This window comes from Pistacia vera, unplaced genomic scaffold (assembly GCF_008641045.1).
Source record: "Pistacia vera cultivar Batoury unplaced genomic scaffold, PisVer_v2 Contig216, whole genome shotgun sequence".
Taxonomy (NCBI): Eukaryota; Viridiplantae; Streptophyta; class Magnoliopsida; order Sapindales; family Anacardiaceae; genus Pistacia; species Pistacia vera.
This window is the reverse complement of record NW_022196020.1, coordinates 387,144-412,570: the sequence shown is the minus strand read 5'-3', so window position 1 is coordinate 412,570 and position 25,427 is coordinate 387,144. Positions and strand designations below refer to the sequence as shown.

At 35.2% G+C, this 25,427-nt stretch overlaps 2 protein-coding genes across 2 annotated transcripts in view; both read right to left on the bottom strand.

The window, feature by feature from the left end:
- Positions 1 to 21,447, bottom strand: LOC116129973 (probable LRR receptor-like serine/threonine-protein kinase At1g06840). The gene is made up of 8 exons (XM_031415713.1): positions 21,179 to 21,447; positions 20,803 to 20,961; positions 20,421 to 20,704; positions 20,243 to 20,294; positions 19,904 to 20,154; positions 19,661 to 19,745; positions 437 to 486; positions 1 to 351 (listed from the first exon to the last, which is right to left on the bottom strand). Exons 1-8 carry the CDS (start codon positions 21,336 to 21,338, stop codon positions 1 to 3), a joined length of 1,392 nt encoding a protein of 463 aa, XP_031271573.1. The 5' UTR covers positions 21,339 to 21,447.
- Positions 13,112 to 25,427, bottom strand: part of LOC116129992 (probable LRR receptor-like serine/threonine-protein kinase At1g06840) — a 73,623-nt gene continuing 61,307 nt past the window's right edge. The window contains 1 exon segment of the mRNA XM_031415739.1: positions 13,112 to 13,204. The gene's annotated coding sequence lies outside the window, so the exon portion shown is untranslated.

The window sequence follows — 25,427 nt, the reverse complement described above, 5'->3', positions numbered from 1 at the left end:
TTAACGAGGTGGGATTATGGGAATGACATCACTCAAAAGGTCACTGCCTGATCCATAAGATGAAAAATATTGATCCCTCGTCATGAACGATGAAGAAGCTGATGCGGATGCTGATTTGCTGCTAGAATGCATGGAGGTGGATTCAGAAAATGTGGCATCAGTTTCTGGTATCATCTTCAGTATGGTTTCTAGCTCCCTCACTACATCTGACATGGATGGCCGTCGTTCTGTCTTGTCATGGCAACAATTGAGGGCCAAAGCTAAAAACCTCTGGATGCATTCAGATGGGCAAGACCCCATTCTATTGTCTATGATGGAGAGCATCAAGCCCGATTCACGAGCTACATTCACCTGGATATAGGTTTCGTTTTCTCGTAAGAAAGGTATGCAACAGGGAATAGATATTCAGGAAAGAGTTCTCTGTGTTAGAAAGTACCTCGCGAACTATGTTTTTTCCATCTGATATTGGTTGCATACCCGTCAAGANGTCAATGATAATTTGGCATTAACAGAACATTTACTTCCAACAAAAGAGTGAGCATTTGAACCCCAGAAGAACATTTGGCTGTAGGAAGCATGTTAAAGGGGAAGGTGAACAATCAACTCAAGTTTCCTATCAGAATGCTAAGTCTTATAGAATTACTTAGCTATCATTAATTGACTTTTCTTCTTCCTAAGTGCAAAATAAAGATCATTCTAGCCAAACATGAATCAACCTTGATGCTTGAAGCCAAAACTCAATCAACTGAAGCCAAGGGGTCCTTGGGTGTTAAAAGCTGAAAGCAAATTAACACAAACCGAGCCAAAAAAGTTTCTGATAAAATGTTGTTGTCATGTATATCATCATAGATTTTCGTGAACTGAGGAAAAAAATGGTTTCTGGAAGGCACAGTCGTCACGAATATGTTCTCTGTCGCATATTTTTTATGAAGAAAACAGAGAGTTTTTTTTTACTGCTACAATGGATGTGGACTTTTTATAAGTTTACCTGCTACACAAACCACAAGAACATAAATTATTATGAAAAGAGGAGAGTGACGTATGGCGCGTGCTCTGAACGTGAATCATGAGTGGATCGTACTTTCATTATTTCAGACATTGAATGTCGAAAGTACAAGTGTTGGGGCCACGTGGGGAGACAATTAACTTTTGTCTCAACGAGTCCAAATTACTGAATTGGCCTTCTTTTATATTGGAGGAATAAAGCAAGAATTTTCTAACTTTACTGTGATTTTTGCCATGTAATGGAGGAATAACAACTAATTCATTTTATAGCTAGAAAGATATGTTGTTACGACAACTGGCAATAATTAGACAATCGACCACAGTGGGATTGAGTAGTATGTGTGTATAATTATAAATATTCAGTTACGAAAGAATTGATGAATCTGTAATGCAAGAACACGAAAGATTTTTAAAATGGTTCGGTGGATTAGAACCAAAACTATGTCTACTATTATATTATTGCTTATGTTTGTTGTATACCCAAAGTGATTATAAGAAGGAAACATGTAATAACGAGCTAAGATTCTCTCTCGGTGATTTCCTATGCTTGTATGAATAATAATCGATCGATCCCCTAAAACGGAGGTGAGACTTCCCTTTATATATACTGTCTGATAATGGTTGGAGGTTGATATTATGGGGTGGATTACATGCATAATCCCCTATAATCAAGATTTGAATCAATTTCTGTTCATACTTAAGTCTGAACACATATACTTAGTATTGTTGAGCTTGTTGGAGAAGTCATCTGCTATAGGAGCGACACGCAGGATGATTCTGACCGCTAGATTTCGGTAGGGTTTATAAATAGTTGTCATGAATCTAGCTATTGGAAAATCTTGCACAACAAGATAAATGTTTGAAAATTGTAATTATTTTAGATGAAGATAAATAACATGATGAGATGAAGATAGTAACATGTTAGAGACCAATTCCAATACATATGAAGTATTGATATCGATACATGTGAAGTATTGATATCAAAATGATAACAACTTTCTTGAGAAAATATCACCTACCAATTTAGATTAAATCTAATAAACATATTTTAAGTGAAGAATGATTCCATGAAACTTAATAAATCAGTATGGGATCAGATTGTTTTGTTCGCAGCAAATTTTTTTCTTAGTCCATGATAGTAACCCTTCTATAATCACCATTGGATGACCTGATGATAAAAGAATAAAGAGGTCTAATATGAGTTTTTGAGTTTAAGTCTCTCTAGATACTAACAGGGATGACCATTGAAGGGATTTACCTGGTCATTCATTTCAAGGTTCCGAAGAATTAGTTAAGCCGTGCGTAAGCTGGTCTGAACACCCAGATCATTAAAAAAAAAAAAAAAAATCATTCTATGGTGGATACTGGTGCAAAGACTCCTTCCATATTGTTGGAAAAGCCACTAATTCACTTAATAACTGCATTGATAAACGTTTAGACCTTGTGATTATTTTAGATGAAGATTAACAAGACCGGCACCTATAAATTTAAGTTCTATTATTGAAAACTGAGGACTTTTACCAAACTGATGTCACAGTTTGATGAATTTATTTTTTAATGGGTGAAAATGAGAGATAACTAGGAACTGTCAATGAAGTGCCTTCTACGAATTCATATGCAGCTATTTAGATATAAATTGACAATTTCCTTTCATAATTTATGCATATCCATTAATTATACATGTACCCAGTTGGCCAGTTCTTAAAACCTCCTGTTCTTGGTGCACATAGAGTCAAGTCTACAGATTTTATGGCCACTCAAATGGTGGCCATTTATGGTGTAACCTTTCTGAAAAATGGTACTATAAAAATATTAATGTGCAATTAGCTTATTAATTTTTAATTACTTTTAGACCTCTTAAGTTTATTAATTTCATAAATACCTTAAAAAAATTTAAAAATTAACAAAAACACTCTCACCGACCCATACTTGTCAGATTCTGACAACCATCGTCGGTGGTAGTCGGAATCTGTCATAACGGCCTATACCACGGCCGAAACTGACCGGTAATTCACTGATCTGACCTTTTTCGGCCAAATCCACAGTAGATCTGGCCGGAAAATGCCAGATTTGGTCGTCAATGATGGCCATATCTTTGGCCATTGCTGACGGGCAAAGATAGGCTTTTACGGCTGTCGACGGCCACATCTAGTTGTAGATTTGGTCGGAAAAGGCCATATCGACGCCATACCTGCCAAATTCGACCAGTATGTGTCGTTACGCAATTTTTCGACTAGATTCCGACGGTGGTAGCCAGAATTTGGCATTGCGGGTGGTGGGATGTTTTTGTCATTTCACAAAATTTTTATATATTAAGGTGTTTAGATAAATTAGCAAATCTAGGAGTTTTTTTATTTTATAAATTTTTAAATTTTACCTCGTAATACTCCTCTATTCAACCACCCAATATTATTCCTAAAATCCTATCCAAAATAATAAAATAAACAGACCCTCAATATTTTATATCCTACGAATAAATTAATTCACAAGTATTTTTTTAATCATGACTTTATTCTTTTATTTTTTCAAAAATGGTGTGGATTGAGGATTTTTGTAGAGCACCTTTGCCATTTCAGTGTCATTCAAATTGTCAAGGGATACTGTTATCATTTCATGTACAAGATATATAGGAAACAATAAATGAAAATGTGATAGAAATTACTCATGATAAGTTGTACACATACTATGTAATTGACTTCGGAGTCAATGAAGAGGAAGCTGTAAGAATTATGTGGGTGTAAGAATTGAGAGAACACCATTTAATTAGGAGTAATGATATTATTTTTTATTATATTACTATATTCTTTGTAAATAATATGTTTATAATAATATTTAAGGAACGTAAAACATGGTTAAGATAGTTCACAAATAAACACTTTATTTAGCTAACACAAAAAGTAAAGTATTTTTTAAATTAGACCATAACATAAATCCAACGAAATAAATATCTCAATGTTTTGTACTCTACAAAATAAATTAGTTCACAAGTATTTTTTTTAATTACCTGTGTTTTTGTTTATTGAAGAATCTTCATTAATTTGTCCATGGTTGATGGTTATGTTGTTCGTGAGATGCGGTGATTTTCTTTTGATTATTTAAGCTTGGATTTTTTGTTATTGCATAGTTATGTTGGTTTACTGTTGGTATAGTGTCATTAAATTGATGAGAAATTGAGTTGTTTTCAATTACGAAGAAAGCCTAAAAAATTCAATAAAGAATCAAAAGAATACGAGAGAAAATGTGATGCGATTAGAAGGTGGGAATGATACCCCATTCCTGAAGTTACAGAAAAAGATTAAAAAAAAGAATGAAACCTACCAACCATAACAATTGATCTTGATTGATTGATATTTGACATAAGAGTAATGCTATGCGTACTCACGGATTGTACTAATCATCTTACTAACCTTTGTTAAAATTACTTATGGTATCTTTACTATGCGTATGATACCCGTACTATGCTTTAAGTTAGTACGCTGGTTAGTAAAATTCTTTAGTATGCAAAGTATTATCGTTGACACAAACCCTTTAATTGAATAAGACAGATTAGAGTAGGTTCCAAGGAATAAACCCAAATTGATCTTCTTGTTGGAGATAAGATTTTATAATTTTTTTAATGATAATAAGAACCCCAACTACCACGGACGGTAGTGATCAAAATCTGATAAGTATGGGTCGGTAGAAATATTTTTATTAATTTTTAAATTTTTTTTAAAAGTATTTATGAAATTAATAAACTCAAAGGATTTAAAAATAATTAAAAAAATATAATAATAGTTTTTAAATAATGTGTCAAATAATATTTGAGAAGTGAGTAGGAGAGGTGAATAAGGCTAGCATTACTCGGATAAATAATAGGACAGCAATGAATTTCATTTTGACAGAAGAAAAAGAAGAAGACAAACAACCTTTATAATTTCATTGACCGACCATGTTCCTTGCTGAATTAAAGAGACGATAGAATTCAGGAGCTGCCAAGAAACCAGTGTTGTCAATAATTTGAAGTGTTCAATGTGCAAAAGGGTCAAGGTCTTGAGATATTTTCTTTTTAATTATCAAAATTTTATGACTGTTGATAGCACGTTCAATGGATAAAAAGTTTACTTATTATATATTATTAAAATTCATAATAAATCCTACCAATAAATATCTCAGGATGCGCTTGGATCTATATCCTTACTCATATTCTCCATCCTACTCCCCAGATATTGTTTGGCACATTATTTGAGAAATATTATTATTTTTAGATCCCTTAAGTTTATTAATTTCATAAATACCACTAAAAAAAGTTTAAAAATTAACAAAAACACCCCCACCAACCCATACTTGCCAGATTCTGGCAACCACCGTTGGTGGTAGTCGGAATATGTCACAACGGCATATACCACGAACGAAATTGGCCATTAATTCACCGATCTGGTCTTTTCCGACTAGATCCACAGTGGATCTAGCAAAAAAAGGCCAGATATGGCTGTCGTTGACGGTCAACGACGGTCAAATCTTGGCCATTGTTAACTGACAACGACAGCCAAAGATGGACTTTTGTGGCTGTCGACGGCCACATCTAGCCAGAAAAGGCCATATCAACACCATACCTGCCAAATCCGACCGGTATGTCTCGTTATGCAATTTTTCGACCAGATTTCGGCAATGGTGGCCGAAATCTGGCACTACAGGTGGTTGGGGTGTTTTTGTCATTTTACAAAATTTTTATATAGTGGAGTGTTTAGTTAAATTAGCAAACCTAGATTATTTATTTATAAATTTATAAATTTTACCTCGTAATACTCTCCCATTCAACTACCTAATATTATTCCCAAAATCTTTTCCAAAATAATAAAACAAACGGACCCTCAATGTCTTATATCCTACGAATAAATTAATTCACAAATCTTTTTTTAATCATGACTTTAATCTTTTATTTATTTAAAAATGGTGTGGATTGAGGATTTTTGTAGAGCGCCTTTGCCATTTCAATGTCAATCAAATTGTCAAGGGATACTGTTGTCATTTCATATACAGGATGTAGATGCAAAAAAATCTATCGTCATGAAAATAGGGTCTGATCTCGTGAGGTTGAGGCCACTAACAATCTGCTAGAACTACACACATGAAAGGATAGACGTGAAGCTTCCGGAAAACATTGGGGTGGTGTTTGTCGTAGGCACTCCGACGCTCAAGTTAGCAAGGCTGAAAGAGATTATTTGATAAGAATTAAGGAAATAAAGAGTTACCAAGAGTCTTGTCAGGCGCGAGGATTACGGCAGAGGCATCAGGTTCTTGGGAGCAAGAACTTTAGGGGTAAATAGATGATTTTGAGTAGTGTAGATTAACTATGGGAGATTACATACTTAATGAGAGGGCAAGCCTTTGTTTTTATAGTGAACCCAAAGGGTTGGAATCCTAGTAGGACAATGAGTCCTCTTTTTTGGGAGATAATCCATATCAAGAAAGAAATATGATTTCTTGACCTTATCAGATTAAGTTTAATAGTTTAAATAAGATTTAGAATCTTAGTAGGATACTAAGTCCTATTTTGGGAGATAATCCTTAGCATGAAAGAGTGTAATAACTTCTTTCTACTCAAATGCTCATAAAAATACACTTAATAAAAATATATATATATTAACAAAAAGTAGTTGGGCCCAAATTTTTTTTTACAAATGGTATACATTCTTTACATAATACAAAATATCATGTACAAAACTATCAAAATGGTGGACAGTGTAACCATTTCTCTCTGCTTGCAGACGTCCATCTGACCACATCCTCACCTATTTCCTGCAAAAACATAGAAAACAACGGGATGAGCATAAACAATGCTCAGTAAGTAAATTATCTACTTCGCTATCCCTGTGCTTCATTTCTTAGTTCTTTCCTTACTTTACTCTTTTTCTCCTTTCTCTTTCTCTCTTTGTTCTTTCTATTTTCTTTCTCTTCTTATTCTTTCTATTTTCTTTCTCTGTCTCTCTTTTTTTCACAACTCTCTTCTACTAATTCTCTCTCTCTGTTCTTTCTTTCTTTCTTTCTAATTCTTTCTTTCTCTCTTCTACTAATTCTCATAACTCATGATACAAATCATGATAACATGCATAAATGCAATGCACATGCAAAGATGCATAGATATGCATTTTCTTTCTTTTCTTCTGTTTTCTTATTCTATTTTCTTATTCTGTTTTCTATGCTTGCTTTTTATGGATTTCTTTTCTTTCTATTCTCTTCTTTTTCTTTTCTTTCTCATGCTTTCTCTTTTTTCTCATTCTTTCTCATTCTTATTCTTTCTCTTTCTATGCCGATTGGACTCGGTTATGCATGAATTCGGAACCCTTGGCCATGTGAGTGTATTCTCTCTCTAGGATATAGCCCTTATCCGCAAGCACTCTTACAGGCTATACCAATTCTTCTTCTTACTCTCAGGCCACTCACTGAAGGCAGCGTGCATGCGGGGAGAATTCTGCTCATCACTTAGGGGTTCCCCATCGCACAACATATTCTTTTCTCTTCTTTAGCACTTTTCTTTCTTTTATTCTCTAGTGCTTATTCTTTCTTTCTCTTTACTCTTAGAGTGCTTTATTCTTTCTTTCTTTAATCTTTCTCAAGTTATTGCATATATGCAAATATATGCATGTGGATGGCTCATGCTTATAATTCTTTCTTAGATGCACTCATGAAATGCAAATATGCAATGTTGCATGAAATTAAAGTTCTCTACTCATACTCATGCTTCTTTTAGGCATTTCATCAAACAATAAATATGCATACATAAACTCTACTTCTCTCTTTAACCATCCAAAATGGGAGTAGAACTCCCTTGTATCATCAAAATCCCTGTCAAGGAAAACCACTCCCAAAAGTTTACTCAAACTCTTCCAACTCCAACCAAACTTCAATCCATCATCATACAATCAAAAGCACTTCTCATAACTCAAATATATCCAACATCAAGCATAAGGAAGCACCCATCTCATCTCAATTTCTCAACAATCATAACATATACATACATAAAGAAATCTCTACTCAATTGATTTCTTAAACCTTAACTTGGGTTGGATTTACTACCTTATGCTTGAATAGTCCTCACTAAGGCTCTCTACACTTGTTGGACTCAAACTTTCTCTTTATTTCCTAAGCATAAACTTAGTAAGCATTCAACTCTTACACAAATAAATTTCATATCTAGAGCAAGGATTCTTACCTCTCATTGCTTAGGATCAACTCCTTATTAATTTCCAACCAAAACCCTTAAAAAATCCTTGGAAGGTTGAGTGAAGAGTTGAGAGAAAATGAAGGATGGAAGAGGCGGTGGAAGAAGAGAAATGAAGGGGTTTATAAGACTAAACCCTTATTATCTTATATTATAAGCACTCTTTCCCATTTTACCCTTACACTTTCTTGGAAATTCCATCTTTGACCTTTAATTCTTTGCACTCACACCCTCAACTCCAATGTATTCTCCATGAAATTTTCTTACATTTCACTCCCCACTTTTCCTGCTAATTAGGGGTAGAATGGTCACTTTGCCCCTATGAAAAATTCTCTAGAAACTTCGCCAAACATTTTAGTCGGCTCTTCGAAAAATTCTAGAACCTGCGGCGCCACGGCGAAGATTCTTCTTCGCCTCGGCGAATTCTGTAACTCAAAATTTCGCCAACTTTTTACCAATTTCAGGGCAACCACTCAACCTAACCAAAACACTAATTCAACTAAGGACCAACCAAACAATATTAACAACATATAAGCTTAATTAAGGGCAAATCGATCAACATATAGGCAATACAACATACTTTAGCTACATACTTTAAGTGGGCGTTACAAAGAGAGATGATTTCTTGACCTTATCAGATTAAGTTTAATAGCTTAAATAAGATTTGGAATCTTAATAGCACACTAAGAATTATTTTGGGACATAATCCCTATTGTAAAAGAGATATGATTTCTTGACCTTATCAGATCAAGTTTGATAGTTTGAGTAAGATTTGGAATCTTAGTAGAAGAGGAAATAGCATGGGATTCTGATTTCCTATTTATAGACTGTTGTAGGCTAATGGGCTGAAACCCAATTTAGCTTAACTTATAGGATAGTCCAACTCATAGAGTGGGTAGTTTACAAGGTGATTTTAAGCGTCGGCCCAGTCGGGATTGGGTTGAGGCCTTGGGCAGTAACATGTTTATTTTGTTATTGGGCCTCCTTAAGCCCAAGACGATTTTTGGCCCTAACAGTTAGCCCCCAACTCTCTAAGTTAAAAAGTATTTAGCTTAGAGAGTTGATTTAATCGAATGAGTGCAGACTGAGCGGATTAGTGATAGCAGCTCATTAGGTCGGATGGATCATTGTGTGGATTGGGTTGATGACTTGTCGATTTGAGATGCAAGTCCTTCAATCGGTCTGGGCCGATTGAATGTGTAAATCTATAAATCGGTTTGGGTTGATCGAAGGTGTCTACTTATGAATCGGTCTGGGCCAATCGAAGGTGTAAACTTGTGAATCAGTTTGGGATCGAAAGTGTAAACTTATGAATCTGTCTAGGCCGATCGAAGGTGTAAACTCATGAATCGGTCTGAGTTGATCGTAGGTGTAAACTCATGAATCGGTCCGGGTCGATTGAAGGTGTAAACTCATGAATCGGTCCGGGTCGATTGAAGGTGTAAACTTATGAATGGGTCTGAGCCGATTGAAGGTGTAAACTTATGAATCGGTCTTGGCCGATTGAAGGTGTAAACTTATGAATCGGTCTTGGCCGATTGAAGGTGTAAACTCATGAGCCGGTCTGGGCCGATTGAAGGTGTAAACTCATGAATTGGTCTACACCGATCGAAGGTGTAAACTCATGAATTTGTCTGTGCCGATCAAAGGTGTAAACTCATGAATCGGTCTAGGCCGATCGGAGGTGTAAACTCATGAATCGGTTTGAACCGATCGAAGGTGAAAACTCATGAATCAGTCCGGGCCGATCGAATGAATCGGTTTGAGCCAATCAAAGGTATAAACTCATGAATCGGTCTGGGCTGCTCGTAGGTGTAAACTTATGAATCGGTCTGAGCCGATTGAAGGTGTAAACTCATGAATTGGTCTGCGCCAATTGAAGGTGTAAGCTCATGAATTGGTCTGAGCTGATCGAAGGTGTAAACTCATGAATTGGTCTGGCCGATCGAAGATGTAAACTCATGAATCGGTCTGAGCCGATCGAAGGTATATGCCAAGTGGAGCTTGTATGGAGTTACAGTCGAGCCGGCGAAACCGACTTTGTAGTTGAAAACATTTGATTGAAGCTGGAGCAGTGACATGCATGTTTTAAGCAAATAGCCGAATGGAGAGTTAATATGCATGATATGCATGTGTTATGGACTGAATGAAGAGTGAGCTAAATGAAAAAATGGGCTACATGTATTTAAGTAATGGGTCGAATAGAGAAAGATTTAACCAAATAGAGTGGTAGTTAAAAGGAGATAATGACACATACCTTTTCCCTTCAAGTGCTGCCGCCCATGCTTGTTGGACCGAGTGGAGAGAGGGGTGTTACTTTCTATGTCGGAGTTGAACCAGTTGAAGTTGAGTGGGCACATGATTCACTTTTGGGCTGAACCGAATGGGCACATTGATATTGTATGTGCAGACCCAAATATCATTGAGTTGACTATTCGTGTTGTTTAGTGGTGCTGAGTTGCAGTGGGGAGTGGAAAGTTTGCAAATAATAGGGAGCGTGAGGGCTTTTGTGATAAGTGTGCTAGAGATTGTGATGTGAAGGTGGTTTGAGTTGATATGTATTGGTTGGGAAGGGGTGATGGTTCGAGTTTGGAATTTTGTAATACGTTGGGATAAGGAGATTACGTGAGAGTGGGGTGGCGTCACTTAAGCAGGTTTTGTTTGGGGGGTTTCTCTTCGTGTTTAGTAGATGACTTTAGGTGTTTTGAGAGGATTACTGCTGTGTTTTTAGGATTTAACTGTGTGATTAGAGAAGTTGTTAGGGCGATTTTAGGAGAACAGGTGGACGGGTTTTGGGTTTCAAAGTGGTGGAAAATCTCTGTGAAGTTGAATTGGGATTGGATCAAGGTTGGTCGAGTTTGAGTTACCTTCTAATGGAGTGAAGGTCTTGGAGATGCTGGCGTATTGCGGCATCTCTTGAATGAAAAAATTGACTGGTTTTATGGCGGGTGATGCATTGCAAAGCTCTGATGACGATGGCGGACCACCTGGTGGTTTGATGATTGAAGTGAAAAGGCGCGTGTAGAGAGATTAGAGACATAAGCTATTGCCTTATCTAAACAGAGTATTAGAGAAGAGAGATTGTTGAATCAAAGTCAATAAATCAAGTGGTTTAGGAACACCACTTTAAACTCTGACACATTATTATTCTATTATTAATTTAGAACAATAATATGAGCTTCAAGGTCTTATACTACTCGCTGAATGGATATAATATAAAATAACTTACGATATGTCGAATAGATATAATATGACATGTGAATAGATAAAACAAACGAAGAAAAATAAAGAAAAAAAAAATTCTTATCGAGATGGGATTTTCTGATTAACATTGTCAGTCAAAAAGAGTCCCGTGTTGCCTCCCATGTTGTAAGTCGTCGTTGGCAGATGATTGTCAGGGCCCCATGGTGGGCGCCGAACTGTAGATGCAAAAAATCTACTGTCATGAAAATAGGGTCTGATCTCGTGAGGTTGAGGCCACTAACAATCCGCTAGACCTGCACACATGAAAGGATAGGCGTGAAGCTTCCAGAAAACACTGGGGTGGTGTTTGCTGTAGACACTCCGACGCTCAAGTCAGCAAGGCTGAAAGAGATTATTTGATAAAAATTAAGGAGATGAAAAATTACCAAGAGTCTTGTCAGGAGCTAGGACTACGGTAGAGGCATCGGGTTCTTGGGAACAAGAACTTTAAAGGCAAATAGATGGTTTTGAGTAGTGTAGATTGATTATGGGAGATTATATACTTAATGAGAGGGCAAATATCTGTTTTTATAGTGAACTCAAGGGATTTGAATCCTAGTAGGACATCGAGTCCTCTTTTTTAGGAGATAACCCATATCAAGAAAGAAATATGATTTATTGACCTTATCAGATTAAGTTTAATAGTTTAAATAAGATTTGGAATCTTAGTAGGACACTAAGTCCTATTTGAGAGATAATCCCTATCATGAAAGAGAGATGGTTTCTTGACCTTATCAGATTAAGTTTAATAGTTTAAATAAGATTTGGAATCTTAGTAGGATACTAAGAACTATTTTGGGAGATAATCCATAATATGAAAGAGATATGATTTCTTGACCTTATCAGATACAGTTTGATAGTTTGAGTAAGATTTTGAATCTTAGTAGAAGAGGAAATAGAATAGGATTCTGATTTCCTATTTATAGACTGTTGTAGGCTAATGGGCTGAAACCCAGTTACCTTAACTTATAGGATAGCCCATCTCATAGAGTGGGTAGTTCACAAGATGATTTTAAGCGTAGGCCCAATCAGATTGGGTTGAGGCCTTGGGCCGTGACATGTTTATTTCGTTATTGGGTCTCGTCAAGTCCAAGACCATTTTTGGCCCTAACACAAGATACATAGGAAACAATAAATGAAAATGTGATAGAAATGACTCATGAAGAGCTGTACACATACTGTGTAATTGACTTCCGAGTCAATGAAGAGGAAGCTGTCAGAATTATGTGGATGTAAGAATTGAGAGAACACCATTTAATTAGGAGTATAGCAAGGAACGTGGTAAAATTATTGTTCAGAAACATTGTAGGGATGTCTAAAGGGTACCTTTGAAATTATATGGTTAACTAAACTTTAGAAACTACTAAGTTGAACCATTCTCTTTAGTTTTGGCATAAAATTTGGAGTAACTGATTTATTTTTTTCTTTTGTAAAGTCTGAGAATTAATTAATTTTGACTACTATAATTATAAATCGAACCATAATTATATTTTATTTTTTAAAGACGTAGCCAAGATTAAGTTACAATCGATAATATAGTTGTCAATGAAATTTAAACAGCAATATATTATATTGGGTTAAGAACGTAAAACATGGTTAAGAACCCCAATTCAAAATCGAAAGTGAGAGATCGTTCGCAATTCAGGAGAAATGAAAACCCAAAAAAACATCAATTACGAAGAAAGCCTAAAAAATTCAATAAAAAATCAAAAGAATACGAGAGAAAATGTGATGCAATTGGAAGAGGGAATGATACCCAATTCCTGAAATTACAGAAAAAGATTAAAAAAGAATGAAACTTACCAACCAAAACAAAGGATCTTGATTGATTGATAGTTGACACAGACCCTTTAATTGAATAAGACAGAGTAGAGTAGGTTCCAAGGAATAAACGCAAATTGATCTCCCTGCAGATAAAGTTTTATCATTTTTTTAATGATAATAAGAATACGAAGTGAAAAAGGGAGTAGAATTAATTAAAAAAAAATTAATAATATGATAAATCATGGCACGTTGTTTTCAGGAAAGGATCCCAAAACCACTAAACTCAATACCACTTTTCGCGCTACAGCCTACAAGTACAAATATAACAAAGCGGTTTTCAGACGAGGCATAGAGACTTTAGAAAGTCAACAGAAGTACTTCGTCAGTCGGTGGACTGTTTTGCCCTCTACATTTTTGTTTATTGTAAATTAATATTATTAATAGGATTTCCTTTTTTTTTTCTTTTTTCTTTTTATGTCAATTTTAAAACGAAGTTTTTAAATTATTGGTAGTAGGGGTAAGCACGGGTAGCAGGTAGAACCGAAACCTGCAGGTAGAACCAGAACTGGAACCTGTCCGAAACCGACACGGTGCACGTAGGTTTCGATTCCATTTTATTGGAACCGATAAGGTGCAATTCCAGCTCCGGTTCCTACAGGTTTCGAAACCAAAATTGGAACTTGAGAAAAGAACCTAAAGCGGGCCCCTGGCTTGGAACCTGCTTGAAACTTGTTTGCATTTTGGTTTTGATTGAGAAATTCTATGTGAATTGTAATGAATTGATTGAATTAAAGTGTTGCCTGGAGATTAGAGAATTTATGAGTCATATTGGACACAAATGAATGAGTAATCAAAAGTTGAAAACTACTAAATGTAGGTTTTCTTAATTTGTTAGGGGTGTATTTGTAAAATTTTAAGGTATTTTTATCATTTTTTAAACTAATAGGGGGTAATCGATTTTTTACAAGGTACTTGGGTAAGGAACCAGAACCTGCATTTTAGGTTCTGATTCCTTTTTTTGGGAACCTACACTGTGCAATTTCGATTTTAGTTTCCTCGAAAAATGTAGGATACCCAGAATCACTCACCCCTAATTGGTATTGGATAAAGATCAATTTATTTTTATCCAAATTTGTTTTTATATCTTTTATCAATAGCTAAGATATAATATAAGATTCTTTAAGATCTTTTTATATTTTATATTTTTGTGCATTTATTATTATTAATATCATATTATATTTGGACCAACTTACACGCAACTAATTCTCGGGGGAGATGCAAAAGAAGTAGATAACTAGCACTTGTCCTACCACACTCGAACTATCCATCGCTAACATATATGTATACAACTAAATGAAAAATATAAAATGATAATTAAATATGTAATATACACTATCATAGTCTAACAATTTCACGACATAGGACAAATGTAAATTCTAATACCCCCTTGTCGTAACGTGAAGCATAATGAGAGATAAATGCCAATTCTCTCTCATGTATAGCATGCAGAAAATTAAACATGTCAATCACATGTTATATATTGGGTTAAAGTCTAAACCTAATATGTCTTGCATCTAATATTATGCGTAAAATTCACTCTTAAAAACTAAAAAAAAAAAAAAACCGAGTATTCAAATAAAAGATATACACCATATATAAGACAAAAACAAATTTCTACGATAGTTATATTTAATATGATTCATTCCTTCGAAGTTCATTTAACTCTTGTGTAGAGTTCGTACCCAAGAAACATAATGTGCCTGCAAAAATTCTGACAAATGTATACTATTTCACTAATACAGTCAAACTTCTCCATAATCATAACAAGGGACTAACTAATTTTATTACTATAAAAAGGTTATAACTTAATAGAGGTATAGCTAAATATATTTATTATTTCAAAATTCATGTTTTAGTAGTACAATATTAAGATTTCAATTCATGTTTTAATAATATTAGGGTTTCAATTCAGTATTTCAATTGCCTATTTTTGAAACGGATAGAAGATCATATTTTGAAACCAACAAAGATAATTGTCCTTAATAGAATTGTAAATACAGTTACTATATGACAACTAACGTGAGTCATAGACAATTGTTAATTGTTTTAAGCATTACAAAATTAGGACCTCCAATATCGATGAATTGCAAGTTACAAATGCAGTGCAAGTTACTATGTGCAGGTAATTTTCCTTAAGATAAAAATTAGAAAAATTATAACTTATTATAATGTAGAGTTTATTCTTATTTATAATTATCTCAAATTAGGAATGTAATTTTTTATAAGTTTATTCCTATATAGAGCAAGGTTTTACTCCTTTGCAGGGTTTTAACGAGGTGGGATTATGGGAATGACATCACTCAAAAGGTCACTGCCTGATCCATAAGATGAAAAATATTGATCCCTCGTCATGAACGATGAAGAAGCTGATGCTGATTTTGATTTGCTGCTAGAATGCATGGAGGTGGATTCAGAAAATGTGGCATCAGTTTCTGGTATCATCTTCAGTATGGTTTCTAGCTCCCTCACTACATCTGACATGGATGGCCGTCGTTCTGTCTTGTCATGGCAACAATTGAGGGCCAAAGCTANGAAAACTTACCTTGTATATATCTTCGATCGGATTTTAAAGTATTCTAACAAATGCGCGTGAAAACTACTTTTATCATTGGACAAAATTATGGTGGAGACAGCAATGAATAATTGATTGAAATAATAAAGCAGATAACGTGTTCAATGTGCAAAAGGGTCAAGGTCTTGAGATATTTTCTTTTTGATTATCAAATTTTATGAATGTTGATAGCGTGTTCAATGGATAAAAAGTTTTCTTATTATATATTATTAAAATTCATAATAAATCCTATGAATAAATATCTCAATGTTTTATATCCTACGAATAAATTAATTAGGGGTATAGCAAGGAACGTGGTAAAATTGATGGTGAAATGGATGAGCATGTTTGTTTTGGGTTAGATGGGTTTTTTGTGTTGGGTGGTATCAACAATTTATGATGCTGCTATAGAGGAAGGTGATAGATCTTCGAGTATGGGTTTAGTGGTTGATGAATTTGGAGATTGAAGAAAGTGTTATTAATATGAATATGAATTAGATTGAAGAAAGTGTTATTAATATGAATTAGATTGTTTGAATTGAATTAGTATGGGTTTACTGTTGGTATAGTGTTATTAAATTGATGAGAAATTGAGTTGTTGTCAACTTCTGTGGTGAATTTAATTAAATTTTGAGTAATTGATTTGATTGTGGGGGTGTAACTGTAAAATATTAAAACTTCAAAAATTGTGGGGGTGTCATTGGAAGAACTGAAAATTGGAATGAAAAGTACCGGTACACACGGGTCCATCCATACCCGCATAGGGGAGAGTGCAGGTCCAATATTTTGGGCTTGTTTAGATCAACCTGTTTTGGGCTCGTACCTGTTTGGACCAGACCCATACCCAGTCCACTCCCCATTTTGCCTAAATCATAAGTTGTCATACTATAATATAATGTTATAATTAATTACATTTTTAATCGGTTGATTTCACTTGGCAGAGAGACAATTTCATACACATGAATCCCTAAAAGAATGCCCTCATAAGCAAATTTTGATGCAGAATCACGAACCCCAAAAAACATGAATTATGCAACTGCACATGATCTACAAGAAACACACCATTTATCTTCTAAAACAAACTACCAGAAAAATCAGGCGAAATCCCAAAAATATAAAGAATTTCGTTAACCCACTAAAAATCAGTGTGTGATGATTTCTCGAAATTGACAAAACACATTACAGCCACAACCCCAATTCAAAATCGAAAATGAGAGATCGTTCGCAATTCAGGAGAAATGAAAACCCAAAACCCAAAAAACCATCAATTACGAAGAAAGCCTAAAAAATTCAATAAAAAATCAAAAGAATAAGAGAGAAAATGTGATGCAATTGGAAGAAGGGGATGATACCCAATTCCTGAAATTACAGAAAAAGATTAAAAAAGAATGAAACTTACCAACCAAAACAAAGGATCTTGATTGATTGACAGTTGACACAGACCCTTTAATTGAATAAGACAGAGTAGAGTAGGTTCGAAGGAATAAACCCAAATTGATCTTCCTGCAGATAAAGTTTTATCATTTTTTTAATGATAATAAGAAGACGAAGTTAAAAAGGGAGTGGAATTAATTAAAAAAAAATTAATAATATGATAAATCATGGCACGTTGTTTTCAGGAAAGGATCCCGAAACCACCAAACTCAATACCACTTTTCGCGCTACAGCCTACAAGCACAAATATAACAAAGCGGTTTTTAGACAAGGCATAGAGACTTTAGAAAGTCAACAGAAGTACTTCGTCAGTCGGTGGACCGTTTTGCCCTCTACATTTTTGTTTATTGTAAATTAATATTATTAATAGGATTTCCTTTTTTTTTTTTTTTTTTTTTACTCTCAATTTTAAAACGAAGTTTTTAAATTATTGGTATTAGGGGTGGGCACGGGTAGCGAGTAGAACTATAACTTGTGGGTAAAATCAGAATCGGAATTGACACCTACCCGAAACCGACCCGGTGCAGGTAGGTTTCGATTCCATTTTATTGGAATCGACATTATGCGGTTCCAATTCCTATAGGTTTTGGAATTGGAACCTGAGAAAAGAATCTGAAGCAGGGACCCGGCTTGGAACCTGCTTGGAACTTGTTTGCGTTTTGGTTTTGATTGAGAAATTTTATGTGAATTGTGATGAATTGATTAAATTAAAGTATTGCCTAAAGATTAGAGGATTTATGAGTTACATTGGACACAAATGAATGAGTCATCAAAAGTTGAAAACTATTAAATGTAGGTTTTCTTAATTTGTTAGGGGTGTATTTGTAAACTTTTAATGTATTTTTATCATTTTTTAAACTAATAGGGGGTAATTGATTTTTTACAAGGTACCTGGGTAGGAACAAAACCTGCATTTTAGGTTTCGGTTCCTTGAATTTAAAAACTGAAACCGACAGGTTCCGGTTTCAGTTCCTTTTTTTGGGAACATGTATTGTGCGGTTTTGGTTTCGGTTCCCTGAAAAATGCAAGATACATAGAACTGCTCACCCCTAATTGGTATTGGATAAAGATCAATTTATTTTTGTCCAAATTTGTTTTTATATCTTTTATCAATAGCTAAGATATAATATAAGATTCTTTAAGATCTTTTTATATTTTATATTTTTGGGTATTTTATTTTATTTTTGTGTATTTATTATTATTAATATCATATTATATTTGGACCAACTTACACGCGACTAATTCTCGGGGGAGATGCAAAAGGAGTAGATATCCAGCACTTGGCCTACCACATTTGAACTATCTATCACTAATATATATATATAACTAAATGTAAAATATAAAATGATAATTAAATATGTAATATACACTATCTTAGTCTAACAATTTCACGACATAGCACGAATGTAAATTCTAATACCCCCTTGTCGTAACGTGAAGCGTAATGCAAAAGAAATGCTAATTCTCTCTCATGTATAGTGTTCAGAAAATTAAACATGTCAATCACGTGTTATATATTGGGTTAAAGTCTAAACCTAATATATCTTGCATCCAATATTATGCGTAGAACTCACTCTTAAAAAAAAAAAAAAAAAAAAAAAAAAAAAAAAAAGGGAAAACCGAGTATTCAAATAAAAAATATACACCATATATAAGACAAAAGCAATTTTCTTCGATAGTTAAATTTAATATGATTCATTCCTTGGAAGTTCATTTAACTCGTGTAGAGTTCAGTACTCAAGAAACATAATGAGCCTGCAAAAACAATAATGAATGTACACTGTTTCACTAATATATATAACTATTTCTTTCACAGGGTGGAATTTTAATGAAGGACAATATCCATGTTACGTATTCCTCATACTATAACTACTACTGCACATGAAACCATATTAAAACTCCTTTGGAGGGTGTTAACGAGGTGGGATAATGGGAATGACATCACTCAAAAGGTCACTGCCTGATACATAAGATGGAAAATATTGATCCCTCGTCATGAACGATGAAGAAGCTGATGCCGATGTTGATTTGATGCCGGAATGCATGGAGGTGGATTCAGAAAATGTGGCATCAGTTTCTGGCATCATCTTCAGTATGGTTTCTAGCTCCCTCACTACATCTGACATGGATGGCCGTCGTTCTGTCTTGTCATGGCAACAATTGAGGGCCAAAGCTACAAACCTCTCGATGCATTCAGATGGGTAAGACCCCATTCTATTGTCTATGACGGAGAACATCAAGCCTGATTCACGAGCTACATTCACCTGGATATAGGGTTCGTTTCCTCGTAAGAAAGGTATGCAACAGGGAATAGATATTCAGCAAAGAGTTCTCTGTGTTAGAAAGTACCTCGCGAACTATGTTTTTTCCATGCGATATTGGTGGCATACCTGTCAAGAGCTCCAGGAGTACAACTCCGAGGCTATAAACATCACTTTTATCTGTCAACTTGTGAGTTAGAAAATATTCTGGATCGAGGTAGCCCTGCATGTATAAGATTATTAAATATCTAACTTGAGGCAGGAATAAAAAATTGGCCAAGACTTACAATGAAGTTGGATATTTGTTGAGAAAGATTAATTTCGAAAAGCTTTATGATCCTTGAACATGTGAATGAACAATGTTAACAGATTCAAACTTACTGGTGTTCCCTTGACAATTGTGGAAACATGAGTTGGCATGGTTCCTTCATCATCTAGGACCGGAGCAAGTCGTGAGAGTCCAAAATCAGCAACTTTAGCAATAAACTTGGAGTCAAGAAGTATGTTGCTGGCTTTGATATCTCGGTGGATCACAGGTGGGTTTGCTTCAGTATGGAGGTAAAGAATCCCCTTAGCTGAATCTAATGCAATGCGGACCCTCATACCAAAATTATGGAGTGCTTTATCTTTACCTGCATTTGATATTCAAAAATCAAATTTTGAGCCCGGAAAATAACAAGAGAAGGGGTTAATAACCATGGATTCTGAAATTTTTCATACCCGAAAGCCAGTCTCTCAATGTGCCATTAGGCATGAACTCATACACCAGCATCTGCAGAAGTACCAAGAACACAAGCAGGTAGTTCATATGTGTGATTTAACAAATTTTTATAGACCTAATTTTTTCTTGGGTAAAACATCCATAAATCAGATATGTCTTGGCATCTAGAGAACATACCTGCTCCTCGTCTTCATCACAGTAGCCCAACAAAGAAACCAGGTTCCGATGATGTAACCTTGACAATAATTTTATCTCAGTCAAGAATTCATTTTGGCCCTGTAAAGATCCTTCTTCTGCTCGTTTTATGGCGACTACTGTATTGTCAGATAAAATGCCTTTGTAAACCTTTCCATAACCTCCTTGACCAACTTGAGTTGAGCGGTTAAAGTTGTCAGTTGCCGATGCCAATTCTTTGAACTTGAAGCCCTTCACTCCATCAATTTTCATTGAAACCTTTGTGGCTGCAAAGCATAAGGAACTTCACACTTCTTTCCCAATAGTATGTTAATATTGAAGAAATTGCAGAAATCAATATAGGTAGTTGTATTAGAAAACTCACACATGCGCCTTCTTGACAGGGAGCGCTGATTTCTGGCATGTCTTCTTGTCATCAGAAATGTTACAGCTGCAGATATTACCACAGCACTGTCAATTGCTGCTACTACAATTGCTGCCAAATCACCTTTACTAATACCTGTCCTTTGAGTCTCAGGATTTACTGTAGCAGTGAAGAAATCATAAGTATAAATTAAGACAGCATTTATCATTGCAACATGCAGAAAGGCAATTAAATATAAACAGAACTACTAAATCTATCAATTCCAAGCTCAGTGTATCCATGGTGCAACTTTGCCAGACATAATCCGATAAAGTCTACTTAAGGCTAAATTTTTTTTAGAACAGATTAAAGAGCAATGGCAGGCTTAGATACATACTACTGGCATAAGGTCCCAGGAGAGTGAAGTTGAGCAGCTCATAAGGTCCAAATAGGTCATCACCAGGAAATCTCCAGGATGTAAATATTTCTCTAATTCGCAGCACCTCACTTGTATTAAACATAGTTGAGTTGGCATGAGGAAACAGCTTCAAATACATCCTTAGACGAGGTCCTTTCTCCCAAGCAATTGAATCAACTGATAGTTGATAAATGCTTAAGTTGAGAGAACGAGTCTCGTATGCTTCAAAAAGGTTGGCATATGGACCGAAATAAGAGAAACTAGGACTTTTCAGCCGGTATCCAATTCTCAGAGGTGCTGCACAGCTACATAAATCACCAGATGCTGGGACATATTCGTAGAAAATATCTGTAGGACATGCCTCAATAGGACATTTTGAATTGGTGGATTTTGTAATTGTCTCATCGTCTTCTGCTTCAGAATCACAGAATTGGTCTATGTTTGGTATGTTTGCACTTGTGCAGATAGGATTGCCGCTGAGCCTAAAAATAAACCGCTAATATGGTAAGAAATGAGTGGCAAAATTAAGGACCAATATGCAGTATAGCTTTTCCATTAATAAAGTATTTGTAGTTTTCATGATGACCAGAATAACTGGAAAAAAAGTAGAAGATTAAACAGTAAAAAGGACAAAAATCAAAAAACAAATACACTAATTTTCTCCATGCATTTGCATGCCGTTTCCAGGACATTGAATAAAAAGAAATTATACCGGACTTTGAAAAGGAATACTTGCATGGTTCATTATTTGCCAGGGGCAAGCAAAAGCTTACAGCTATTTCTTAGTCAAGCAATAGTTATCTTGTCGCTACATCATACAATACTCAAACATTAGAAAAGCTAGTTGTATCATTTCCATCTCCATCGAGATATGCTTGTTTGCCTGTCCTATAGCAGGTCATTATGAGCAACAAATCTAACCACTATACAGAGGCATAAGTTTATAAATTTATCTATTTAAGCAGATTTTATATTAGATTATTAGTAGACAAACTGAGTCCTTGATTGTCGCACATGCAATGCATCAAGATAAAATCACTCAAGCTCAGAATCTTGAAATTGCCATATCATTAGTCTGGTTTTTATGAAAATGTCATACCTGCAAAGTCCAAGATGTCCAACCATGCAAAATCCTCATTCATGCAGTGTAATTAACTAGCAGAACATATAATGATGTATATAATAAGAAAGCAGCATACCTTAGTGTGACATTGTTTGGAGGATCTAGATCTCCTAAAACGCTTGAGAAATTATTGTTCCTCAGATCACTGCATTTTGAATGTACAAAGATAAATGATTGGCATGAGATATGGTTTACAGAGCCAGACTTTTAAAACCGATGAAGCTCACTCCAAAAATTAACAAATAAGAAAACTTAATTCAATTTCAGAATAATGGGTTGTCAATGAGCCGTTGTAAATCAGCAGGGAAACAGTGAAGCATAACAGCAAATAATAACTCAAAGTTTCTTTTTCGAGATCTTACAGTGACAGTATAGCACTTGAACTCAAGGACATGTTCTGCCATATGCTAGCCGGGATAGAACCATCCAAAAAATTGTTATCAAGTGACCTGAAGTAGAACATAATTTGAAAATCATATTTAGATTAGATAACTCAATCATCATTAAGAAATGGTCTAAATAATAATTCATAACTGTAATTCCAAAACAGGAAATGACAAGGAATAATTAGAAGTAAATATATTCTCACAGTCTCTGAAGAGAAGGAAGATCTGAGAAACTTGCTGGGATGGATCCATTAAGACTGTTTTCTGAAAGATCACTGCAATGACAAAGGTAAAATTACTCTGACATCCTCTCCATTTTACTTATCTATTTTGAACAAAATGAGTGACAAGTTTACGATGCCATTACATACATGGTTGTCATATTATCAGAAAGCTTATTTGATGGTATGGGTCCAGTAAGCTGATTCCCGCTAAGATCCCTGTCACATGAGCCCCGTAACAATTAAATATAAGTTAAATTTGGTAGTTATCTAGAATGGAAATAAATAAATCAAAACTCAAGAGTTAATGCATCCTACTGAAAGTGAAATACAAAAAAATCTGCAACAAAATTTGAACAATACTCAAACTTACAGATAGTATAGCGTTGGAATCCTGCTAAGATCAGTAACGGCTCCCTGCAAGCTGCAATGTCTTAGACTTCTGCCAATTTTGGGAGAGAAAAGTGAAGCAGCATCAGCATAGCATATTTTTTATGTATGGCAGAAACAAATTATCATTTTGATGCTGACAACAATAGTGACCAAGCAGTGCTAATTGCAACCTCAAGCATCAAGGTTCTCAAATATCAACCAGGGCCAATATTTGAGCATTGCAGAGGTACTTCGGGTTTCAAACTCAGACTGAAGTTAACTTTTAGTAGATCCTGCTTTTATAATCAATTCATAGAATGTCTTCTTTTGGAGTCCTTACAGGTTACAGTTGCGACCTCTACCAAATCAAGTTGAATTATTGATTCCTGTAACATTTCTAGGTATACTAAAGATTACCAATTAAAGAGACAAAAAGGAATAGAATTTAAAGTAAATATGTGGACCTAACATTCTGATGTTTCATGAAAACATTCTTTAAAGAGAGTCTCTGAACAAATGGCCGTATTTCCACAAGCTAATTTTCATTATCCGATAGATAAATCAAACAACAACTAAAGCAAGGTGATTGTATGTGCATTCAAAATTAACAATCAAAAATTTTTAAAAAGTTGGTTTGGACATCTGATTTATTCAAAATCAAGTTCGTAACTGTCTACAATCCTTCATCAAATAGCCAAAGATATTGCAACCTCAACGAGGTGAGTGTATCTGTCTTTCCTTCCAAGACTAATTCCTAGTACTGTTTTCTTTCTAAATCCAAGTAAGAGGTCTTTTAAAAAACATTAAATCTAAAGGCCAAACAACATGCATAATTATCTGTATATTAATGTAAAAACAGTGCGAAAGGTGAACAGTATTCAGTAGCACTTACAATTTAACTAAGCTGGAAAAGTTTCCATAAGTGGCTGGAATTTCTGTCCCACTAAAGTTATTGTTATCAAGTTGACTGCAGAGAGAAAAAAAGAAGAATAATGTCGTAAATAAAATAATTTTCAATATGATAAACCATGTTGCCTGTACACCTAACCCCATTAAGCGTGCCCTTAATGGGGTTAAAAATTCCTTCCATCAACGAAGCAAATACAATCAAGCCGATATAGTTTTAATCAATCGACCAAGGTGAATGGGGGTGGGGTGAGATGGATTTTGGTCAGGCTGAGGAGAGTATTTTTGTGGTGATGGGGAGGGTTGTTGACGCCGGCGGTTGTGAGGTCTGGCTGAAATCGATCTACGCTGGCGTTGGTTAGATCTGGCCAAAATCAGTTGATTTCGGCCAGATCTTGGATAGATTTTCTAGGGCATGGCTCAAGGGATGATTGAGATTGCATTCAGTGTGTCGGCATCGCCAACCAGTCGACGATCAATTGGTATTTGGGGTGTGTTTGCTAAGTTTTAAACCTGTAGGGACATATCATATTGGCAGGGGTGTATTTGCTAAATTTTAAAATTTTTGACACTTGGTTTGATGGGCCAGTTAAACCGGTCAACCCGGACCTGACAACTTTTATGGGTTTCTCCCCATGTTGGTTATTAAAACATTGCCTATGATAATACCTCCCTGTGTATGATAAGTTTTGGGCCCTTACTACAAACCCAGTTAATTAAGACGACAAGACAGCCTACCAAATTGCAGTTATGAATAGCAGGGCAGAGGAACATACAGTATGCGCAATGTTGGCAACTCTGAGTATTCTGGTGGGAGAGATCCAGTCAAGTTATTATTATCCACAAGCCTGCAAGCATGTGTTAATCAACTACAAAAAGTCCGAACAAGAAAATGTTACAGCAGAGAATATATAATAAAAGCAAAATCTGTATGAACTCACAAGTGAATAAGTCTGGATAAATTGAAAAGCTCAGGTGGAAGTTGACCAACAATTGAATTGTTGTTCAAGTGACTGCAATATTCAGATATATCAGTAGAACAAATATAACTGCCTTGCCGAATGGAACTAGCCTATGGATTGATGATCCACTTACAAGTGTCTCATACTGGTCATGTTAGCGAATGATTTTGGTATAGTGCCCGAGATATTGTTCTCGTCTACTTGGAGTCTGTTCAAGTTTGAAAGCTTGCCTAGCTCTTCCGGTAAAGATCCTGATAA